The sequence below is a fragment of the Oncorhynchus mykiss genome, chromosome 16, assembly GCF_057628025.1.
Source record: "Oncorhynchus mykiss isolate SJ-2025 chromosome 16, ASM5762802v1, whole genome shotgun sequence".
NCBI lineage: Eukaryota > Metazoa > Chordata > Actinopteri > Salmoniformes > Salmonidae > Oncorhynchus > Oncorhynchus mykiss.
The window spans coordinates 56,243,292-56,263,165 of NC_143037.1; the positions used below are offsets into that span (position 1 = coordinate 56,243,292).

Genomic DNA, 19,874 nt, shown 5'->3' on the forward strand with positions numbered 1-19,874 from the left:
TGGTGTGTAGTACAGATGCAGTCTGTGTCTTTTAAGGACCTCACACTCTCTCAGTTGAAAATGGTTGCTTTTCCCCCTTGCCTATTCCCTATACATTTGTATCCCACTGTAAGGGACAAAAAGTCACAGTGCCATATGACTCAGTCGGTTCCAACCTAATCACCCAGATGGTGTCCCTCTCTGTTCCCTGTACAGAGGAGGATCTGTTTGACCCTCTGGAGGACTCTCAGACCCTCAACACCTTCACTAGGAGAGACCACCTTTTTGCCCGGCTAGAGTTCCAACTGGAGAAGGGAGCCGTCACCCTTTTCCACCAAGACAAGAGGGGAGCTGAGAGCGGCGTCATCGAGCTGAAGTTCTCAGGTACAGCATGGTGTCCAAAATGGCACCCTATTTCTTATATATAGCACACTACTTTTGGCCAGAGCCATAGGGGAATAGAGTGCCATTTCGGATGCAGATTTACTTTCTAGTATACTCCTCACCCAAATACTGATATTTGTTTGAGAACATAAGTTGATTGAGAATGCATGCTCATATGGGTAGTGGGTGCGGTGTGATAATGATTGATGGTTTGCCCAGAGCAATGCTGTAACGGTGTCTCCTTATCTCAGAGGTGAAGGTGGGAGTGGAGTCTCTGCCCCGCTCGGAGTCCTCTCTTCTGTCTGTCAAGCTGGGGGGCTTATTCCTCAGAGACCTCACCACCCAGGGCACCATCTTCCCCTTCCTTGTTTCCCCCAAACCGGTGAGGGAGCAGCAGGCCCGTTTGAGTTGAACATGTGAATAGATTGAACCTGTGCTATATGTACAGAATATTAATCTGTCATTGTTATCTTCCTAAAAGGACCAGGTTGTGGTTGCCATAAACCAGCCTTTTGGCCAGCCTAGCGGTGCTGAAACAAGCAGCTCAGGTGAGTGTTTAAGTTTACAAGAAGATTGCAAAATGCATGAATCACTTGTTAAATTAATTAATGTTATTTCATGAAATGGAATATAAATACAATAAAAGTTGATCTTTTTTTGGCCAGTCCCTAGCTCAGAGTCATCGGCGTCCCCTGTGTTTGAGATGATATACGAGCGCAACCCGGTTAGGTGTAAATTTGAGCGGAGACTGGAGGTGAACACTAGCCCTCTGAACATCATCTACAACCCTCAGGCCATTAAGAAAGTCACTGAGTTCTTCTACAAAGGAAGAGTCCACACCTCAGGTAAGATATATCTATCTATATATATATATATATATATATATATATATATATATATATATATATATATATATATATATATATATATATATATATATATATATATATATATATATATATATATATATATATATATATATATATATCCATCTATATATCTCTCTCTCTCTGTGTGTGTACGTACGTATGTACATGCATACATACATACAGTTGAAGTCGGAAGTTTACATACACCTTAGTCAAATACATTTTTACAGTTTTCACAATTCCTGACATTTAATCCTAGTAAAAATTCCCTGTTTTACGTCAGTGAATGTGAAATGTCAGAATAATAGTAGAGAATGATTTATTTAAGCTTTTATTTCTTTCATCACATTCCCAGTGGGTCAGAAGTTTACATACACTCTATTAGTATTTGGTAGCATTGCCTTTAAATTGTTTAACTTGGGTTCAAATTTTGGGTAGCATTCCACAAGCTTCCCACATTAAGTTGGGTGAATTTTGGCCCATTCCTCCTGACAGTGCTGGAGTAACTGAGTCAGGTTTGTAGGCCTCCTTGCTCGCACACACTTTTTCAGTTCTGCCCACAAATGTTCTATGGGATTGAGGTCAGGGCTTTGTGATGGCCACTCTAATACCTTGACTTTGTTGTCCTCAAGCCATTTGGCCACAACTTTGGAAGTATTCTTGGGGTCATTGTCCATTTGGAAGACCCATTTGGAAGACCCAAGCTTTAACTGATGTCTTGAGATGTTGCTTCAATATATCCACATAATCTTCCTTCCTCATGAAGCCATCTATTTTGTGAAGTGCACCAGTCCCTCCTGCAGCAAGGCACCCCCAAAACATGATGCTGCCACCCCCGTGCTTCACGGTTGGGATGGTGTTCTTTGGCTTGCAAGCCTCCCCCTTTTTCCTCCAAACATAACAATGGTCATTATGGCCAAACAATTCTATTTTTGTTTCATCAGACCAGAGGACATTTCTCCAAAAAGTACAATCTTTGTCGCCATGTGCAGTTGCAAACCGTAGACTGGCTTTTTTATGGAGGTTTTGGAGCAGTGGCTTCTTACTTGCTGAGTGGCTTTTCAGGTTATGTCGATATAGGACTCGTTTTACTATGGATATAGATACTTTTTTACCTGTTTCCTCCAGCATCTTCACAAGGTCCTTTGCTGTGGTTCTGGGATTGATTTGCACTTTTCGTATCAAAGTATGTTCATCTCTAGGAGACATAACGTGTCTCCTTCCTGATCCATTTGACGGCTGTGTGGTCCCATGGTGTTTATACTTGCGTACTATTGTTTGTGCAGATGAACGTTGTACCTTCAGGCGTTTGGAAATTGCTCCCAAGGATGAACCAGACTTCTGGAGGTCTACAATTGTCAATTATCCTATCAGAAGCTTCTAAAGCCATGCCATACTTTTCTGGAATTTTCCAAGCTGTTTAAAGAGACAGTCAATTTAATGTAGGTAAACTTCTGACCCACTGGAATTGTGATACAGTGAATTATAAGTGAAATAATCTGTGTGCATATGACATTTTTGCAAATTTATTACAAATATATACACACACCTTGTATGTATGTATGTGTGTGTGTGTGTGTGTGTGTGTATACACACACATATATATATATATATATCAAAAACAGGTTTGGACATTTTTGCAAATGTATTAAAAATAACAAACTGATATCACAAGTATTCAGACCCTTTACTCAGTACTTTGTTGAAGTACCTTTGGCAATGATTACAGCCTCAATTCTTCTTGGGTATGACGTTACAAGCTTGGTACACCTGTATTTGGGGAGTTTCTCGCATTCTTCTCTGCAGATCCTCCCAAGCTCTGTCAGGTTGGATGGGGAGTGTCGCTGCACAGCTATTTTCAGGTCTCTTCAGAAATGTTTGATCGTGTTTAAGTCCGGGCTCTGGCTGGGCCACTCAAGAACATTCAGAGACTTGTCCCAAAGCCACTCCTGCGTTGTCTTGGCTGTGTGCATAGGGTCATTGTCCTGTTGGAAGGTGAACCTTTGCCCCAGTGGATGCGGTCCTGAGCGCTCTGGAGCACGTTTTCATCAAGGATCTCGCTGTACTTTGCTCCGAACATTTCTAAAAACCTGTTTTCGCTTTGTCTTTATTGGGGTATTGTGTGTAGATTGATTAGGAAAACATTTCATCTATTTTTGAACAAGGCTGTAATGTAACAAAATGTGGAAAAGGGAAGTGTCTGAATACTTTCCGAAGGCACTGTATTTATCCACCACACGGCAGTGTTGTTTGCCCTTTTGCTGATGAGCCAGAAGGGTGGGATGTAAAGGCTGTATCTAGCACTGTAGTCTATATTTCCCATGTGCTCAGGATACAACATTTCCATTCTGAGGAAAATAAAAGGTTTTAAAAGATATTATGGTCTGTTTGTCAGGTTTTGGGTACCAGTCGGAGCTGGAGGTGAGAGTGGCGGAAGCTGCCAGGAGGCAATACAACAAGCTCAAGATGCAGACCAAGGCGGAGATCAGACAAACCCTCGACCAGCTACTAGTGGGAGAGTTCATTGTAATAACTTTTGACTTCTTTCCTCTCACACCATGTGTCAATCTAATGTTGTAGTTGAACTGTGAAGTTGATGATATGATTATTTATCACATAATTAATGGTTATTGTATATTGGAAAAATAATTCCCCCCTTTTTTAAGTGTCTGTAATTGGTTTATACTAATGTTGTGTGTGACTTTGTACTTTTGCTCTATTTGACATTACAGGAGAACAGTAAGCGCTGGACTATGAAGTTGGATATCTGTGCCCCCCAGGTGATCTTCCCAGATGACTTCCAGTCACAAGACCCCATGTTAGTGGTGGTTGACCTGGGACGGATTCTCCTCACTAACTCACAAGGTAAAATTATCTCACATCTTGGCACAACATATTTGACTAAAATTATTCTTTCAAAGGTAGACTAAGCACCGTCTGCAGTCTTGTAAAATGGTTGTTGTTGATAAGTAATAAGCAGGAAGTTCTTTCTGTAGTTTTTCTTTGTCTATATTGTATTAAAGATATTCTGTTTAAAATGTACGTTTTATTTTCTCTTTAAAGATGACACTAAAACAAAGTCGAAGACCACTCAGCCGGAGGGGGAGGAGTATAACAGTGATGAAGAGTACCAGACTCCACTGGCCACACCCCCAAATTCTCCACCCCCTGAAATGGAGACTGAGTTCAAAGACCAGAACAAGTACCCCCAGCTCGCAAGCCTTAAATCCCCCGAGGGGGTCCAGGCCTTCAGCAGAAACCTCTACGAGAAGTACTCTCTGTCCTTCAAGGACCTGCAGATCATGGTGGGACGCTACAAAGACAACTGGAAGCACCTGCAGGAGAGCGAGGTGGGGCCCACCCACGTGGTTGAGAAGTTTAACGTGCTGCTGGAGCTCGAGCAGAGGCTGCGCTACACCTCCGACCCCCAGCTCCCTGGGGCTGTGCTTTCCGGGACCCTGCCAGATCTTAAGGTCCACATCAACCTGGAGAAGATGACCGCCCTCAGGAGCTGCCTGGCCCGACTGGGCAGCCCAGCTGAGGAGGACGAGGGCCAGGAGAAAGCAGAGAGCGTCAAGACGCCTGACCCCTCCAACCTGCGCCATGAGAAGATCTTCCAGAGGGAGGACAGCCAGTGGAAGCTCCAGGGCTCGGCCAAGAACCTTACCCAGAGCGTGATGACACTGGAGCAGCACACGAGGGAGGTCCTGGTGGAGTCACGCCTCCTCCTGGCTGAGTTCAACATCAACTACATGCAGCTGGGCGTGGAGAGCAACGGACGATACATCTCCGTCCTTAAGGTCTTCGGCACCAATGCCCATTTTGTGAAGCGGCCTTACGACGCAGAGGTGTCCCTCACCGTCCATGGCCTGCTGCTGGTGGACACGCTACAGACCTATGGTTCTGACTTTGACCTCCTGGTGGCCTCCCACAAGCACCTGAGCTTCGATGTGCCTACTGGCAGCCTCCGAGAGAGCCAGCCATCCTCCCCTGCCGGGCCCGAAGGGATGTCGCCCGAGCACCCTGCCCTCCACCGAGACTCCTCCTCTGGGTTACTCTTTGACAGATCCTCCCCGTTCAGCTCCTTCCTCAGAGACCAGGAGGCCCTCATCAAACTGGAGTACCAGTTTGTCAGCTCCGACTGCCCCTCCATGAACCTGGACAGCTCCCTCCAGGTGACCACTATGCAGGTCAACAACCTGGACATCATCCTCAACCCGGAGACCATGGTGGAGCTTCTCAAGTTCCTCCAGAAGTCTTTCCCCAAGGAGGAGAGCCCCTTGGCCCAGCAGCCATCGCCCCTTCCGGCGGGCCAGGGCCAGGAGGGTCAGGAGGAGACCTACCAGTCCACCTACGACCAGAACAAGGAGCTGACTGTGGAGATCCACAGGTTGAACCTGCTGCTGCTGAGGACTGTGGCCACTGGCAGTGTACTGGGCGGAGAGAAGAAAGGCTTGAAGATCGCCACGGCCAGTGTCAATGGCACTAAGGTCAACGTGTCCATGGGCAGCCGGCTGGATGTCAATGGCTCGCTGGGCTCTATCCAGCTAGTAGACTTGACCCAGGAGGGCGGCCGGAGCCAGTTTGTGGTCAGCATTGGCAACGTAGAAGACGACCCCTCGGCAGCAGGAGGCGTAGCCTTCTTCTGTGGCTCTGAAGGAGCCCCCTCAGAGGCGTTGAACTTCCGACTTCTGGAGCGCTCCCAGGGGGAGTGCTCATTAACACTGCAGATGGCCTCGCTGCACTACAACCACTCCGCCAAGTTCCTGAAGGAGCTGAGCCTCTCGGCCAACGAGCTGGAGGACAACTTCCGCTCCATGCTCAAGACAGCCGCCACCAAGGTGTCCACGGTGCTGGCAACCAAGACGGCCGAGTACAGCGGCATGGTCTCCCTGTTCGAGACGCCGTCGCGGCGCTCCAGGACCCAGAGCCAGAGCAACTGGAGCAACTATCCGTTTGAGGATGAAGAGGATTTGAGCGTGCAGGAGGAAGAACCCACCATAGACTCGTTTATGGTCAAGCTGATCCTCAATGTCAGCATCGAGTCACCAGTCGTGTCCATTCCCCGTAAACCTGGTCATCCCGAGCTCCTGGTGGGTCACCTGGGGAGTATCACCATCCAGAACTTTGTTGCCGGGCAGGACTCGGAAGGGGAGAGACTACAGGTGCTAGTGAAGGATATCCGGCTCTACTCACTCAATACCAGTCACCTTGTGTTGAGGAAGGTAGCTAGAACTGACAGCAGTTCCTCTAACCAATCTCCTTCTCACAACGGAAATATCAATCAGGACGAGCCACAGTTTACTCGCCATGACTTCTTTGAATATCTGAGTCGGGGAAAAGGTGAGGAGAAATTATTAGAATGGGAAGTGAAGAGTTTCCCCACCATTTCCTTTCCATTGTTTTGCTATATTTAGAGTTACTGTATTGTTGTATTACTGTGTTGGGTTGTTATGATAACTCCCACTTTTCTCTCTCTCTCTCAGCCTTCCATATTCTGAAAGACACCACCATTCAGTTTACCCTGGAGAAAGTTCCTCCCATTGATGAGGATACCCAGTTCACCTTCCTAACCACAGACGAGCCCTATAACAGCACAGGGTTACTTCGGGTGGAGGGCAAGTTTGTCAACGCAGTACAGGTATACTTTTCTCACATTTGTGACTTACTGCTCATCTCAAATGTATTTTCTTTGCGTCTTTGACTGAATCAAATGACCCGAGTAGAATGAAATGTCTTAAATATTTGTAAATATAGATATTAAATCTTTTCTGTTGTGTTTTCTATTGCAATGAGTGTAGAAGTTTGCAAATGTTTACTGTCTATTTTGTTTTTAGATGATGTTTTGACTTTGTGCTCTCAGGTGTTCCTGGCCAAGCCAGTGTATGAGCAGGTTCTACAGACACTGGATAACCTTCCCCTCACTGAGCCCCAGAGATTGACGCCCAGCCAGCCTCCCACCCCGCCGCCCCCCACCCCCTCCTCCACCAAACCCCACCGCTTCCCAGATCCCCAGGGTGGGCTCTTTGCCCGGGACCCCCCGCTCATCGGCCTCTCCTACGCCTCCCTGTCCCCCAAGCCCCTGCAATCCCACAGTCCCCCGATGCAGACGCTCTCCTTCACCCAGGTGAGGGCCACCTTCAGGGTGGCAGAGCTCCAGGTGCAGCTGAGTGCTGACCTCAGCCAGGGTTCCCAGGGGCTGGTCAGCCTGCGCTTCCAGGACCTGGAGGGAGACTTTACCAAAGACCACCCCAACTGCCTGTCTGTCCAGCTCACGTTGCGCTCCCTCCTCATGGAGGACCTCCTGGAGCAGAACCCCGAGTCCAAGTACAAGCACCTAATGGTTTCCAGGGGTGCTCCCAAGCCCTCCACATTCAGCCCCAAGGAATACCTGTCCCAGTCGTGCCCATCGGCCTCCAACGCCCTCTACCCTGAGATGCCCCGCTCGCTGCCTGCCCACATGGAGGAGGCCCAGAACGTCTTCCAGCTGTACCAGAGACACCCCAGCACCCCGTCGGCCGCCAGCCGTAAGAGCGGACCCAAGAAGGACCCTGCCTGCCCCAGCACCCCACCGCCCTCCCCCACCCGCAATACCCCTTCGCCACACCCTCCGCCCTCCGACTTTGACGAGTCTCTTGTTCACATCAACTTGCTGCTGGTGGACCCGCGCCACCCAGAGTTCCAGAGCCGATACGGTGGCGTGGGGCGGAGCATCGACGTGGACTTCAACTGTCTGGATGTGCTGATCACGCTGCAAACATGGGTGGTCATCCTGGACTTCTTCGGGATCGGCTCCACGGCCAACAACCACGCAGTCAAGGTGCCCTTCCCCCAGCAGCCTATGCCGGGACATCCTCTGTTCCAGCCTGGGAACCCACACAAGCAGGGGGACATGTACCCAGACCTCAGCCAGGAGGAAGTTGCTGAGGTGGTCAATACTAAACTGGATCTCAAGGTACAGTACTCACAGCAGCAGCAATGAAGACGCATCGACATGGCTTTTCGGTGATGTAGTGACAGTTACAAGAAATCTAAATAAATATAGGTACAATGGTGAACATGAATACATTTCCTCAATGTATTTAACACCATGTTTTCCTCCTCAGGTCCATGCACTTGCTCTTGTGCTAAACAAGAAAACCAATGAGCTTGCTAAAGCTAGCGTCTCCAAACTGTCTGCCCACTGGGAAATGATTGGTAGGTAATCAACTTAATGTTGCACTTAGATGTCAACAGTTAAATCATAGCAATTGAAAAAATGGTTGTATGAATATAATACAATATCAATCATGGTACATTCATATTAAGTATTTAAATTATGGTTTGTTGTATCACACTGTTGAAGAACAATGAGTTTGCATCTCATGCAGTGTGATGTCATCCTATATTTCAGATGGCGACCTAGCATTGCAGGGTAGTCTTGGAAGCCTGTCTCTGAGTGACCTGACCCCACATGGTGACCTCTACAGGGAGCGCTTCACCACGCGAGGCGGAGAGGCCCTTGTCTTCAACATACACAAGTAGGCTAGGTTTTCTTTATACAGGAATCACTTCCCTACAGCTACATTAGCTTGACAGCTAGCTCTGGTGCATAAAACAACTTGTAGGTGGTCTTTGACAAAGAAATAGACCTTCATTTTCTCATTGTTTTAACACTGCATCTCACTGACTAGTGGTGTCTCTACAGATACGGGGATCCTGACCCCTGGCTTGAGCGGGAGTGTGACATGAAGGTGTCTCTGCAGATGGCCTCGGTGCAGTATGTCCACACGCAGCGCTTCCAGGCCGAGGTTGTGGCCTTCATTCAGCACTTTACTCAGCTGCAGGATGTCCTGGGCAGGCAGAGAGCCGCAATGGAGGGCCAGGCTGTGAGTACGGCCTTCGGGTCCACTCTGCTTTTCAGTTTCAAGCTGTAGTGTTCCTCAAGGCTGTGTCCGTGATCCACTACTGTTGTCATTATATATGCTACCTCTTGGTGATTTGAAAACATTGTCAACTTTCACTGCTTCTTAGACCATACACAGCTGTACATTTCGATGAAACATAGCTAATTGAACTGTAGTGTCTACCCTGGCGTTATGGCATTCCGTCGTACTCCCTGCCAACTAAGATGGCTGCAGGTAGCCCAGGAAGTTGTCACCTACCGTCACCGTCAGGTTGACCTTGGGTCACCTCAAGACAGTATGGCTGTCTCTGTTGCGATCAGACTGGACACTGAGCCTGCTTGTTAATTCCCAACTGACATATGGTACAGGGCACTGCTTTGGACCAGCACACCAGGAGGCATCCAATCTCTCAAGTTGTCATTTATGTGCCTCAACATGTATTTTAGATTCAAAGTATCTGAAGAAACAATTTATATATTTTTTTCTTAAAAGATTCAATTGTAATTAATGTAATGAATATTTAGATTGTCCTTTAGCACTTTTACACCTGGTCAGCAGAGACGAGTCTGTAGTATTCAATCCCCTATCCATTTGATCCTAGGAAAATACCAGTCTACCTTAATGTCATTAGCAGAAGCTAAAAAAAGACAACCACCCCCTCACTTATCCCTGCCTCCTTCCCCACAGGTTCGTGAGCGACCTCAGCGGGCGTCCCGTGTGCTGCTGGACATCGAGGCGGGCGCCCCCGTGCTGCTCATCCCCGAGAGCTCGCGCTCGCCGCGCCTCATTGTTGCCAACCTGGGCCAGCTGCGCGTCCATAACTCTTTCCTGCCGGCTGGAACCCATGGTACCTTCTCACTCAGAGACAAGGTAGAGAAACTTACCATGGCCCATACCTTTTTCCCCTCTCTGGTGAGTCCTGACAGCGTGTCTACCGGTCGTCCACATCCCTGCTACTGGACTAATATGGTCGTATTTATGAAGCATTTTACATTACTACATGTTTTCATATGACAAATATGATGCAATGATTTATAACATTTTATAGGCCTATATGATACCTGTTTGAAATGGCAAACCCCTAAATCCATACTTTGTCATCATTGTTTGGCTGCAGAATCGTCGACCACAAACATTCTCCAGTAACAATGCTCATTAGCAAGGGTTGCTTTTTTGATGGTACTTTTCTTTATCCCCCATCAGTCTTTGAATGAGGTGTGATGTTCGCTGGCGCCTACGTTGGATATTCAGCGTTTGTGGTACAATACGTACTTGCATTGTTGTTGTGCGCTCCAGCCTGATGTCTCTTTACTAGTGACATTCAAATGGAAAATGCTTTATGAATACAGGCCTCTCTTTTTAATTGAGCATGAGAACGTGGCCACTAGATACTAGCACTGTATGAGGAAATAGTTTGTATACTTAACTCGTACTAACTTTAGTTGTTTTCTTAACAAAGTAATGACTGCTTCAGGTGGAGTTTGATGTGGTAGCATCGTGTTTCATCACCATTTTGTATTTTGTTTTGTGAAGAATTTGATATTGCATGCTAATTCGTACAAGGACCCTTCCCACTACAAGGTACAAGGGCATGTTTTTGGTGTGCTGCTTGGTTTGAGGTGTGAACCGTCTGCCCTCTAGCTCAGATGGTTGTTCTGTGGACTTTCAGGGTTAAGTCTTTGTGTGTTTTCTATCCTGAACCACTTGGATCAATTGCCTGGGTGTTTTAAAAAAATATATATTTGTGTATTTATTCAGTGTTTTCCTGGTCATTTACTTAAATGGGCAATCAGCAGATGCTACATGCATTTTTGGACTTAAAGTATAAATGTTATGAATGCATCATTAGTTTAGTTCAACTGTCGTACCCCATTAGAACCCAAAATATAAGCTTGTTTTTAAATAAAGTAAATGTTTTCAAATAAAGTGAATGTAAAATTATTATTTTTTTGAACTATATAGCCTCAACATGGCTAAAACTATAATTGTGATATCATGGATGGTCAGTCTTTGCATCCATATCTCTGTCTATGAATTTGAAAGTGGTTGCATTTATCTAGCCACATCACTCAGCTTTTTATAGAAACAGGGCCAGGGAGGAGCTTTGTTATTGTTTCAACTGCTGATTGCCGCTTTAAAGTGATTTTTCAAATTCACTGTTTAGGCTGGGAAGAGCAATTGCAGCAGTTCCTTCTGACACTATGATAGAGGAACATTAGCTAAGTTGTCGTGCAAATTAGGTTTTGTCAGATGTGAAATAATAATAGAAGGTTAATGTCAATGGTTCTTTCAGATGTTAGTGTACGTTCATTAAGCAGTTCATCGTTCTTCCCAAGGATCGCGTGAGGGACAGCCAGTCACAGACTGGACCAGCAACGATTAGTGAGGAGGAGGAGGAGGAGTCACCTGAGAAGCCCAAAACCTCCTCTAGCAGCACCTCCACCCCTGCATCCTTTGGTTTTACCCTGGGAAGGCCCCAGGCCCAGCCCGCTGCTGGGAGGATCCCTGGCGAGGATGACCCACCCTTCATCCTGGGTGAGCCCAGTGACACCTAAACTCATATATTCTCTGCAAATGTGTATGAATCGCTGTACTTCAAGTCAATAAATAAATACTTGAAATGAATAGTCAGAATAAGCTTCTTGATGTGTGTGTGTTCCCAGAGGATCATGTGTGTCTGCTGGACTGCATAGCCTTGGACCTTCAGGAGATGGACATCTTTGCTGCGGAGCGTCTGCCCTGCCAGCCTTGGGACAGCGCCGCAGGGAAGCAGCCTGACTCAGACCTGGTCTTCCCCTCCTACTCGGTCCGCCGCACCGCCGCATCTCTGCTCAAGGAGCGCTGCCACCTCAAACTCAAAGTGGAGCGCAACCTGGACAGGTGAGCCTAATATGAAAGATGGGCACTAATAGACATTGTTGGGCTTGCTTCAGCAACAACACTACTGTTCTCTTGCTTACATAATTGTTTATCTTGCTTACCATTTTTGTCTGCGGGGTAATGGATCTCTCAATGAGTTAAACTGACTGTCTTTGTTGTATGTGTTTGTATGTTTCTGGTAACTATTGATTAATAATAGTTGTTCCTGTGTGCTGATGACTTTTCCAAGTGGGACAAAAAAATATAGTATTGATTGGTTGATTTGACTGAATTATTGATTGATTGACTAGTGCGCTGAGCCATACGGTACCAGACATGTCCATCCACGGCAGCCTGTCCTCGGTACACTGCTCCCTGGACCTGGAGCGCTACCAGCTGATCCGAGGCCTGCTGGACAACAACCTAGGAGAGCCTGTTGAGGAGTTCCTCCGCCCGTACAACCTGCAGGACCCCAGCAACTATGTGAGTACGCACACACGTACACACGCATACGCATACTCTCTGCAATGTGGCTGACTGCCAGTTATAGACTTTTAATTGACTAACAATGTTCTTCTGAGAGTGATTCTTCTGAGTGACTTCATGTGTTTCCTCAGACGGTGTTGAGTGGTGATGTGTACACCAGCCTGTCCGTCCTGGTGGACATGATGAACGTCAGCCTGGAGTTGCTGGACAGCCCCAACGCCACGGGACAGAAACCATGCTCACTAGCCAGGTTGGTATTAACGCTTCATTTTGAGCATGAGGAGATATCAAATGTTTTCTGTGTATTTACTTTTGCCAATTGGTTTGGGTCAATTTCAATTCAGGAAGTAAACGGACAATCCAAATCCGGTGTTCCTCACTGTAGCGCACCTCTCCTTATCTGCAGGTTTGATTTCATGAAGTCTAAGCTGTTGTTTGAGAGTTTCTCCAACGGCTCCAAGTCGGTGAATCTGGTGTCTCACTCCCTCTTGGCATATGACACCCGTTACACCGGGCCTGGCATGGACGTAGGCACCAGTGGCAGGGGCAAGCACAATGTTTTCGACTGCATCCTGCAGCCCTCCAAGACGGGCACCAACCGGGCCACACTCCAGCTGGAGCTGCATTACAGGTGCGGATAACATTTCGAAGTTGTAACATGTATGCAGAAAATAGCAGGGGTCCAAGCACAGAGCCTTGTGAAATGCCAAATACAAAGTCTGTGCCTATATTGGCAAATCTAAAATGGATACATACGTAGGGTACTACATAGGTAATAAGGTGCCATTTTGGACACGGTCATGGCCCTTTAAAAGCACTGCTTGGTCAATCCGACGTCTGCATTGGCCGTACAGCATTTACAATGATACGGCCTCTGCAAAAGTCAGGACATTCATACTTCTTGCGCCTTGCGGAGCAGCGCAGCGCAGCGCAGCTCTTGATGGAAGTTGTCAAGGAAATTAACTTGTGTTTATATTGGACCTCCCACCCTCACCTACCGTCACCCTCCGCATTGTTCCAAAATTTGAGAGGGGGATGTCGATGTGGTACAGAGCTCAATTTGGCCTCAGCGTGCCTCTGAAGGCGCTGCGATTGCGTCACACCATCCATGCGGCGCCTCCGACCACATTTTCGGTTCAAGCATGAATTGGCTCTTAGCCCTGATGTAGACAGACACACAGACCCACATTTACTAATCATTATCTTCTCTTTCTCTCCTGTCAGGTCCACTAGAGACTCGTCCTGTTTCACCATTGTCCTCAACAACCTGCGTGTTTTCCTCATCTTTGATTGGCTCCAGCTGGTTCGGGACTTCCTGCGCATGCCCACTGAGAAGGGGGCAGATGGCGCGCCTCGCCAGCGCTGGCCCAGCGGCAGCAGTGACACAGAGACCACAGGTGCCGTCATGCCCAAGACAGTCAAGAGCGGCGTGGTCACCAAGAGGTCCACTGTGCCCGTCATGCAGGATCGGTACCTGGAAGTCAAGATCAACGTGACAGGTGAGGAGCTACAGCAGGCAGACTCCCTTGCCGTAAGTCTCTGTTATACAATAGATATTCAGATATTGGCAAGCACAGATATCATTTGAATTGTCTCTCATAGTCGTGATGTTTCTTATGCTGCGTTATCACCACTAGTTAATGACTGTAATCTCAATAATATACATAATGATAATACATGTTTTGTCCAAGGTACTGAGTTTGTGGTGGTTGAGGACTCGTCTTGTCTGGACACCAATGCCGTCATTCTGAAGGGCACTACTGTACTCACCTACAAACCACGTCTGCTGGACAGACCATTCTCTGGCAGCCTGGCCGGCATTGAGGTGACTGACCACTACTTTCACAACTATGTCCTGAAACCACTGGACGACTAACTCAATACAGAGCCCTATGTCAGTTTGAGTTAGACTCATATTCAAATTGACACAATCTATGTTCCATAGAGTTAGAGGGTACAGAAGCTGTCACAGAAGTGATCATGTCAAAGATAGGGGGTGCGCCCTCTTTCCAACTCTTACTCTCTACACAAGGCTGTTTTGTCATGTTGGTGTCTTCCTGTCCATGTCCAGGTGTTCTCCTGTCGGCTTGGCAGTGAGCAGGAGACAGCCCTGTCCATCATCGACCCTGTCAACGTGCAGGTGGAGCTGTGTGGCAGTCCCACCTACCAGAGCAGCTCTGGCCTGCTAGACGCCTTCAACATGGCAGACTTTCCGCCTCTACTGGAGGTCAGGGTTCAGTCAGGGGTGGGGATGGGGGGGTAATGTTCAGTAGGTACTAAATGGGAGAACACATTTGCTGAAAGTCCATTGAAAGCACCTGTTTTTATTCTCTGTTTCGACACATTTTGTACTGTTTTGTGCCTACTTACTGAACGTAACCCAGGTTTATTGGAGAGAAAAAAAACACTTAGAACACTTAATGTGATCAAGCAAAATGTCAATGGGTCTCTGTCCTCACAGATCCAGTTCCCTGCTTTGGACATCCGGCTTTCTTACAACGACGTTCAGCTCTTCTTGGCTATCGCCAAATCCATCCCCACCGCCGGCTCTCCCGGGCCCAGCGACACTGCCGAAGGCACCCAGGTCCTTGTAGTACCATCCACAGCCAACCAGGACCCCTCCAGCTCCCAGAAAGACAACTTCAGGCACAAGACCGAGGCCCTACTAGGTATGTCACCTCAGAGGCCTACAGGGGTGTAGTTTAGTTATATGGTGAATAGTGTTTACGTAGCTATTATATTACAAAAGTCATGTTAACATTTATTTTTCTTTACCACTGGCTCTGTGATTGTTCCTGACCCATGAGTGTTGACCTCACAAGCTGTAATAACTCAGGTATAATAATAAAAGATGCGTAGCACAGCTTGTTACCATAACCCTGGTATGATGTGATATGTTTAACTTCAGAGGGCCAGCTGACTCGGCTACAGGATCTAGGCTTCAGGAAGGAGGATTGCAAACGAGCCCTGATCCAGAGCAAAGGTGAGGAGGCTCTAGCTACAATTTTCTAACAATGTCACAACTCCTCCCACTAGGAATGGAATGTGGCCGCGCTTTTCATACACGGTATGGACTTGACCACCTTGTCTGTCCCCTCCCAGGCCAACTGGACCAGGCTGCCACATGGCTGCTGGAGAATGCAGAGACCATGGTGGGTCAGGCCCGGGGCAGAGCAGACCCGGACTCGGCCAGCCACTCGTCGCACCCTTTGTCCGGGGTGGAGATCAAGGCGGAGAGCGTGTGTATCTGCTTCATCGACGACTGTCTTGACTGTGATGTCCCGCTGGCCGAGTTCACTTTCTCACGTCAGTTTGAGCGCCTTGCCCTTCATATATGTGGAAGGAAATCCCCTTTTCATGTAATTTCCACTGTGTGTTTTGGGAGTTTGGATGAAAGCAACAGACAGAAGCTGGAACATTCACCTTTCTGAAAACTTGTTCTATAGCTACTTAATATACAGATAACATGCATACTGATAGTGTGTGTAATATAATGTAGGTGGTACATACTATAGTCAGTGTTAATACTGTAAGGTAGCAACAATGTAATGTCATCTGAGAGCTCATTCTCCTTTTAACTCCCATGGCAGGGCTGTATGTGCTGCAGCGGATTGGCTCGACCCAGGAGGGCAACGGCAGCTTCACTTTGTCAGGGGACTACTACAACAGAGAACTGTCAGGTGAGCTGCTGGAGATGAACGTCCCGGGGCCAATCAGTCACAACATTCAGCTCTAACCCAGAGCCAAACGATCCTGTAATGATCTGAACCGTTGTTCCATTGTATGTTTCTCTCTCTTCCTATCCATATCTCTGTGTTTATGCCCGTGTTCATGTTCACGTGTGTGTCAGGTTGGGAGCCCTTCATCGAGCCCTGGCCCTGTTTCCTGACTTGGCAGCAGCAGGCTGCAGGGCGCCTCCACCCACCACGCCTGAAGATGGGCATCCGTGCCAAGCAGAGACTGGATGTCAACATCACCTCTGTCCTCCTGGGTATGACCTGCGCTGCCCACTATATGGACACCGGATGCATTTGACATGGCACCCTATTCCCTACGTCGTGCACTACTTTTGACTGGGTCCCACGGGTCTCTGGTATAAAGTAATGCGCTATGTAGTGAAGGGTGCCTTTTTGGATGTGTCTGACTTCTTCACACCATGTTTAACTAAAGGGTTTTAGCCCCGGATATATACTGAACAAAAATATAAACACAACATCAACAGTTTTGTTCCCATGTTTAAAAGATCAAAAAACAAAAAGCTTATTTCTCTCAATTTTTGTGCACACATTTGTTTTTGCCTCTGTTAGTGAGCATTTTCCTTTGCCAAGACAATCCATCCACCTGACAGGTGTGGCATATCAAGAAGCTGATTAAACTGCATGATCATTCATTACACACATGCAGCTTTTGCTGGGGACAATAAAAGGCCACTAAAATGTGCAATTTTGTCACACAACACAATGCCACAGATGTCTCAAGTTTTGAGGGAGTGTGCAATTGGGATGCTGATTGCAGGATTTGTTCACCAGAGCTGTTGCCAGAGAATTGAATGTTCATTTCTCTATTATAAGCTGCCTACAATGTCATTTTGGAGAATTTCACAGTAATTCCAACTAGCCTCACAACTGCAGAGCACGTGTGACCATGCCAGCCCAGAACCTCCACATCAGGCTTCTTCACCTGCGGGATCATCTGAGACCAGCCACCAGGACAGCTGATGGCACAGCCAAGACTTTCTGCACAAACTCTCAGGGCATCTCATCTGTGTGCTCAGCGTCCTGACCAGGGTCTTGACCTGACTGCAGTTCGGCGTCGAATCTGACTTCACCTTCGATGGACACTGGCACGCTGGAGAGGTGTGCTCTTCACAGATGAATCCCGGGCAGATGGCAGACAGTGCGTATGGGACAACATTCCACAATCAACAGCCTGATGAACTCTGCGAAGGAGATGTGTCGTGCTGCATGAGGCAAATGGTGGTCACACCAGATACTGACTGGTTTTCTGATTCACACCCCTACTTTTTTTTTAATTAGTTATCTGTGACCAACATACGTATCTGTATTCCAATATGAAGCGTAACTCAGTAAAATCTTTTAAATTGTTGTATGTTGCGTTTATATTTTTGTTCAGTGTATTTAAGCCAGAGACCGAGTGGTCTGTAATGGTGGCCTTGTATGGATTTGAGTGTCCTCCTCACCTTGCTACCACCCTCTCCTGGCCACACAGAGCAGTACAGCCTCACCAAGAGCTCCTGGCTGGCTGACTACTGCAAGGAAGAGGAGCAGCAGCCTCCCCAGGCATCGGCAGCCCTATCCTGGATGGGTTCCTCAGTGGACCCCCCCTGTTTCGGACAGAGTGAGTACTGTTTCCCCCAAGTTTACCTTCTCTCACACACACACACACACACACACCATTCACACAGCTGACATACTCTATAACATCTGTACAGTTACATATGAAACCACCAACTGGTGTGCACACATGCGCGTATCACTTGTTATGGGCTAGAAATATCCACACTAGAAAAAAGTAGGGCCCTCAATTGCTCCAGCACATATCAAACGCTAGTGAGTACTGACGACAATCTTATCGAACATACTGTAAATATGTTTTGGAGTATTTGATTGTATTCACACTTTATTCTGTAATAATGTTTAGGTAGTACCAGAATATCTTTGCTACTGTATCACATGTCATTATGTGCAGATTAAGATTACACTGATTGAGAGGGACTTTTTGACAACGCAAAATAACTTTACACGGATGCTTTGGAAACCTGCCTGAATAATCGCTGCCTTCGCATGGTTATTGCACAATTGGAGAGTTTGAAGAAAACATGAACACATTTTCTTTGCCTTGTCAAATGGTGTATTAAGAGTTAAGACTCGCTCCATGTTTCTATCAAAACATTTGAACTCTTTACTTGAACCCTCCGCCCTGGGCCTAGATAAGTCTATCGTGTCTAAACTATGCTAACTAGTTGTAAAGACGGTTTACGACATGTTTTATCGCCTTATTATGACAGTGTTGTACTGAAGGTCTTAGGGTGGGAGGGTTTCAAGTCAGTTAGATGACCCCATAATATAAAATAAAACACACTTGGTCATGGTGGGTATAAAAAAAAATAATCCTCCCATCCTGACCTTTGTCCTCTCTCCTGACCCCTTGCATGTCTCTCTCCTCTCTGTGGTAACTGTCTCTCTCTGCTGTCAGGTGTCCCTCTTGCCCACCTTAGAACTAGGAGCACAGCCAGCTTGACTTGCCTTGAGCAGCAGATTCTCTCCAGAGGTACAGTCTAAAGACCATAGATCAGATAGGCAGCAGTTGGCCTCCACCAAGGAAATAGAATTACTAGAATGGGGATCCTTAAGTAGAATGGGTGGATCGGTGGTCAGAAGCGGTATTTGTAATTCTATTTCTATGGTCTCCAAACCATGGGGTCATCATCGCTATCCTTACTTAAGTGCAACGTTAATGCAAAGGGACTCGGTTGGTAGAGCATGGCGCTTGCAATGCCAGGGTTGTGGGTTTGAGTCCCACGGGGGACAAGCACAAAATAAAACTATGAAAATGCATACACTTACTCTACTGTAAGTCGCTCTGGATAAAAGAGTCTGCTAAATTACTAAAATGGAAAAGTAGAGTGTTTTGAGTAACACGAATGTTTCACTATCTTGTAACAATATTGGCAAATTTGGCCAAAATTAAACTAATGTCAGTATAATCTGCGTCTTCAGGGATAGAATTTAATTGATCCATAATCCAACAGTGATTAGCAACTTGGATGCTAACGATGCACTTTTAAGTAGGATTTACTGATGAAGGTGACGCCCCCCCATGTTAGGACAGAGCCATTGTGTCTCGTCCCAGAGTCATGTTAGATTAGTAGCATATTCTCAGTGTCACACTTTCCTTTGTGTATTCTCTGTCTCATGTTGTCTCACCTCCCCCATTCAATATCAATCTATAGAAATCCAATCCAATGCGATTATTGTTTACTATTATTATTTACCTCCTGAGTAACCAAGCTTAAAAGAGCATGCTCTGTCAATGTGAACCGTTGCTATATCTCATCTGTGCATCCTCCTCCCATCTTTATTTGAATGAGCATCGTTGTGGTAGGTATGGTCATGTTGTTAGTCTCCACCGTGGAACCATCTATATAACACATGATTTGAAAACTGACATTTGGAATGGATTAATGATGTTGTGCATCCAATGAATGGCATTTTGATGTGGATATCTGCATCTCATTTTTAAAAAGCCATTGTTTTTGTCATTGTTTTAAATCATTTCAAATGCAATAGACAGAAATTCAAAAACATTCCATGAAAAATATATATGTTTTATATTCCAGAGAGCCCAATATATTCTTTAGTATATTGAATATATTTTTAAGTAACTGTGA

The 19,874-nt window shown here is 46.6% G+C and overlaps 1 protein-coding gene across 4 annotated transcripts in view; it reads left to right on the top strand.

Moving 5' to 3' along the window:
* Positions 1-19,874, top strand: part of vps13d (vacuolar protein sorting 13 homolog D) — a 65,318-nt gene that overhangs the window by 6,166 nt on the left and 39,278 nt on the right. The window contains exons 8-35 of one of the 4 annotated variants that reach the window (XM_036947251.2): positions 196-363; positions 615-745; positions 845-911; positions 1,029-1,208; positions 3,628-3,758; positions 3,965-4,097; positions 4,296-6,575; positions 6,719-6,873; positions 7,096-8,187; positions 8,339-8,429; positions 8,626-8,752; positions 8,920-9,100; positions 9,806-10,030; positions 11,455-11,653; positions 11,782-11,998; positions 12,289-12,460; positions 12,595-12,713; positions 12,870-13,094; positions 13,688-13,962; positions 14,155-14,288; positions 14,535-14,690; positions 14,925-15,132; positions 15,372-15,446; positions 15,566-15,769; positions 16,054-16,143; positions 16,314-16,454; positions 17,693-17,821; positions 18,680-18,754. In XM_036947251.2, coding sequence (XP_036803146.2) covers positions 196-363; positions 615-745; positions 845-911; positions 1,029-1,208; positions 3,628-3,758; positions 3,965-4,097; positions 4,296-6,575; positions 6,719-6,873; positions 7,096-8,187; positions 8,339-8,429; positions 8,626-8,752; positions 8,920-9,100; positions 9,806-10,030; positions 11,455-11,653; positions 11,782-11,998; positions 12,289-12,460; positions 12,595-12,713; positions 12,870-13,094; positions 13,688-13,962; positions 14,155-14,288; positions 14,535-14,690; positions 14,925-15,132; positions 15,372-15,446; positions 15,566-15,769; positions 16,054-16,143; positions 16,314-16,454; positions 17,693-17,821; positions 18,680-18,754 — 7,380 coding nt within the window. The remainder of the gene's footprint in view (positions 1-195; positions 364-614; positions 746-844; positions 912-1,028; positions 1,209-3,627; positions 3,759-3,964; positions 4,098-4,295; positions 6,576-6,718; positions 6,874-7,095; positions 8,188-8,338; positions 8,430-8,625; positions 8,753-8,919; positions 9,101-9,805; positions 10,031-11,454; positions 11,654-11,781; positions 11,999-12,288; positions 12,461-12,594; positions 12,714-12,869; positions 13,095-13,687; positions 13,963-14,154; positions 14,289-14,534; positions 14,691-14,924; positions 15,133-15,371; positions 15,447-15,565; positions 15,770-16,053; positions 16,144-16,313; positions 16,455-17,692; positions 17,822-18,679; positions 18,755-19,874) is intronic. The other 3 variants (XM_036947252.2, XM_036947253.2, XM_090203434.1) reach the window with 3 other exon arrangements.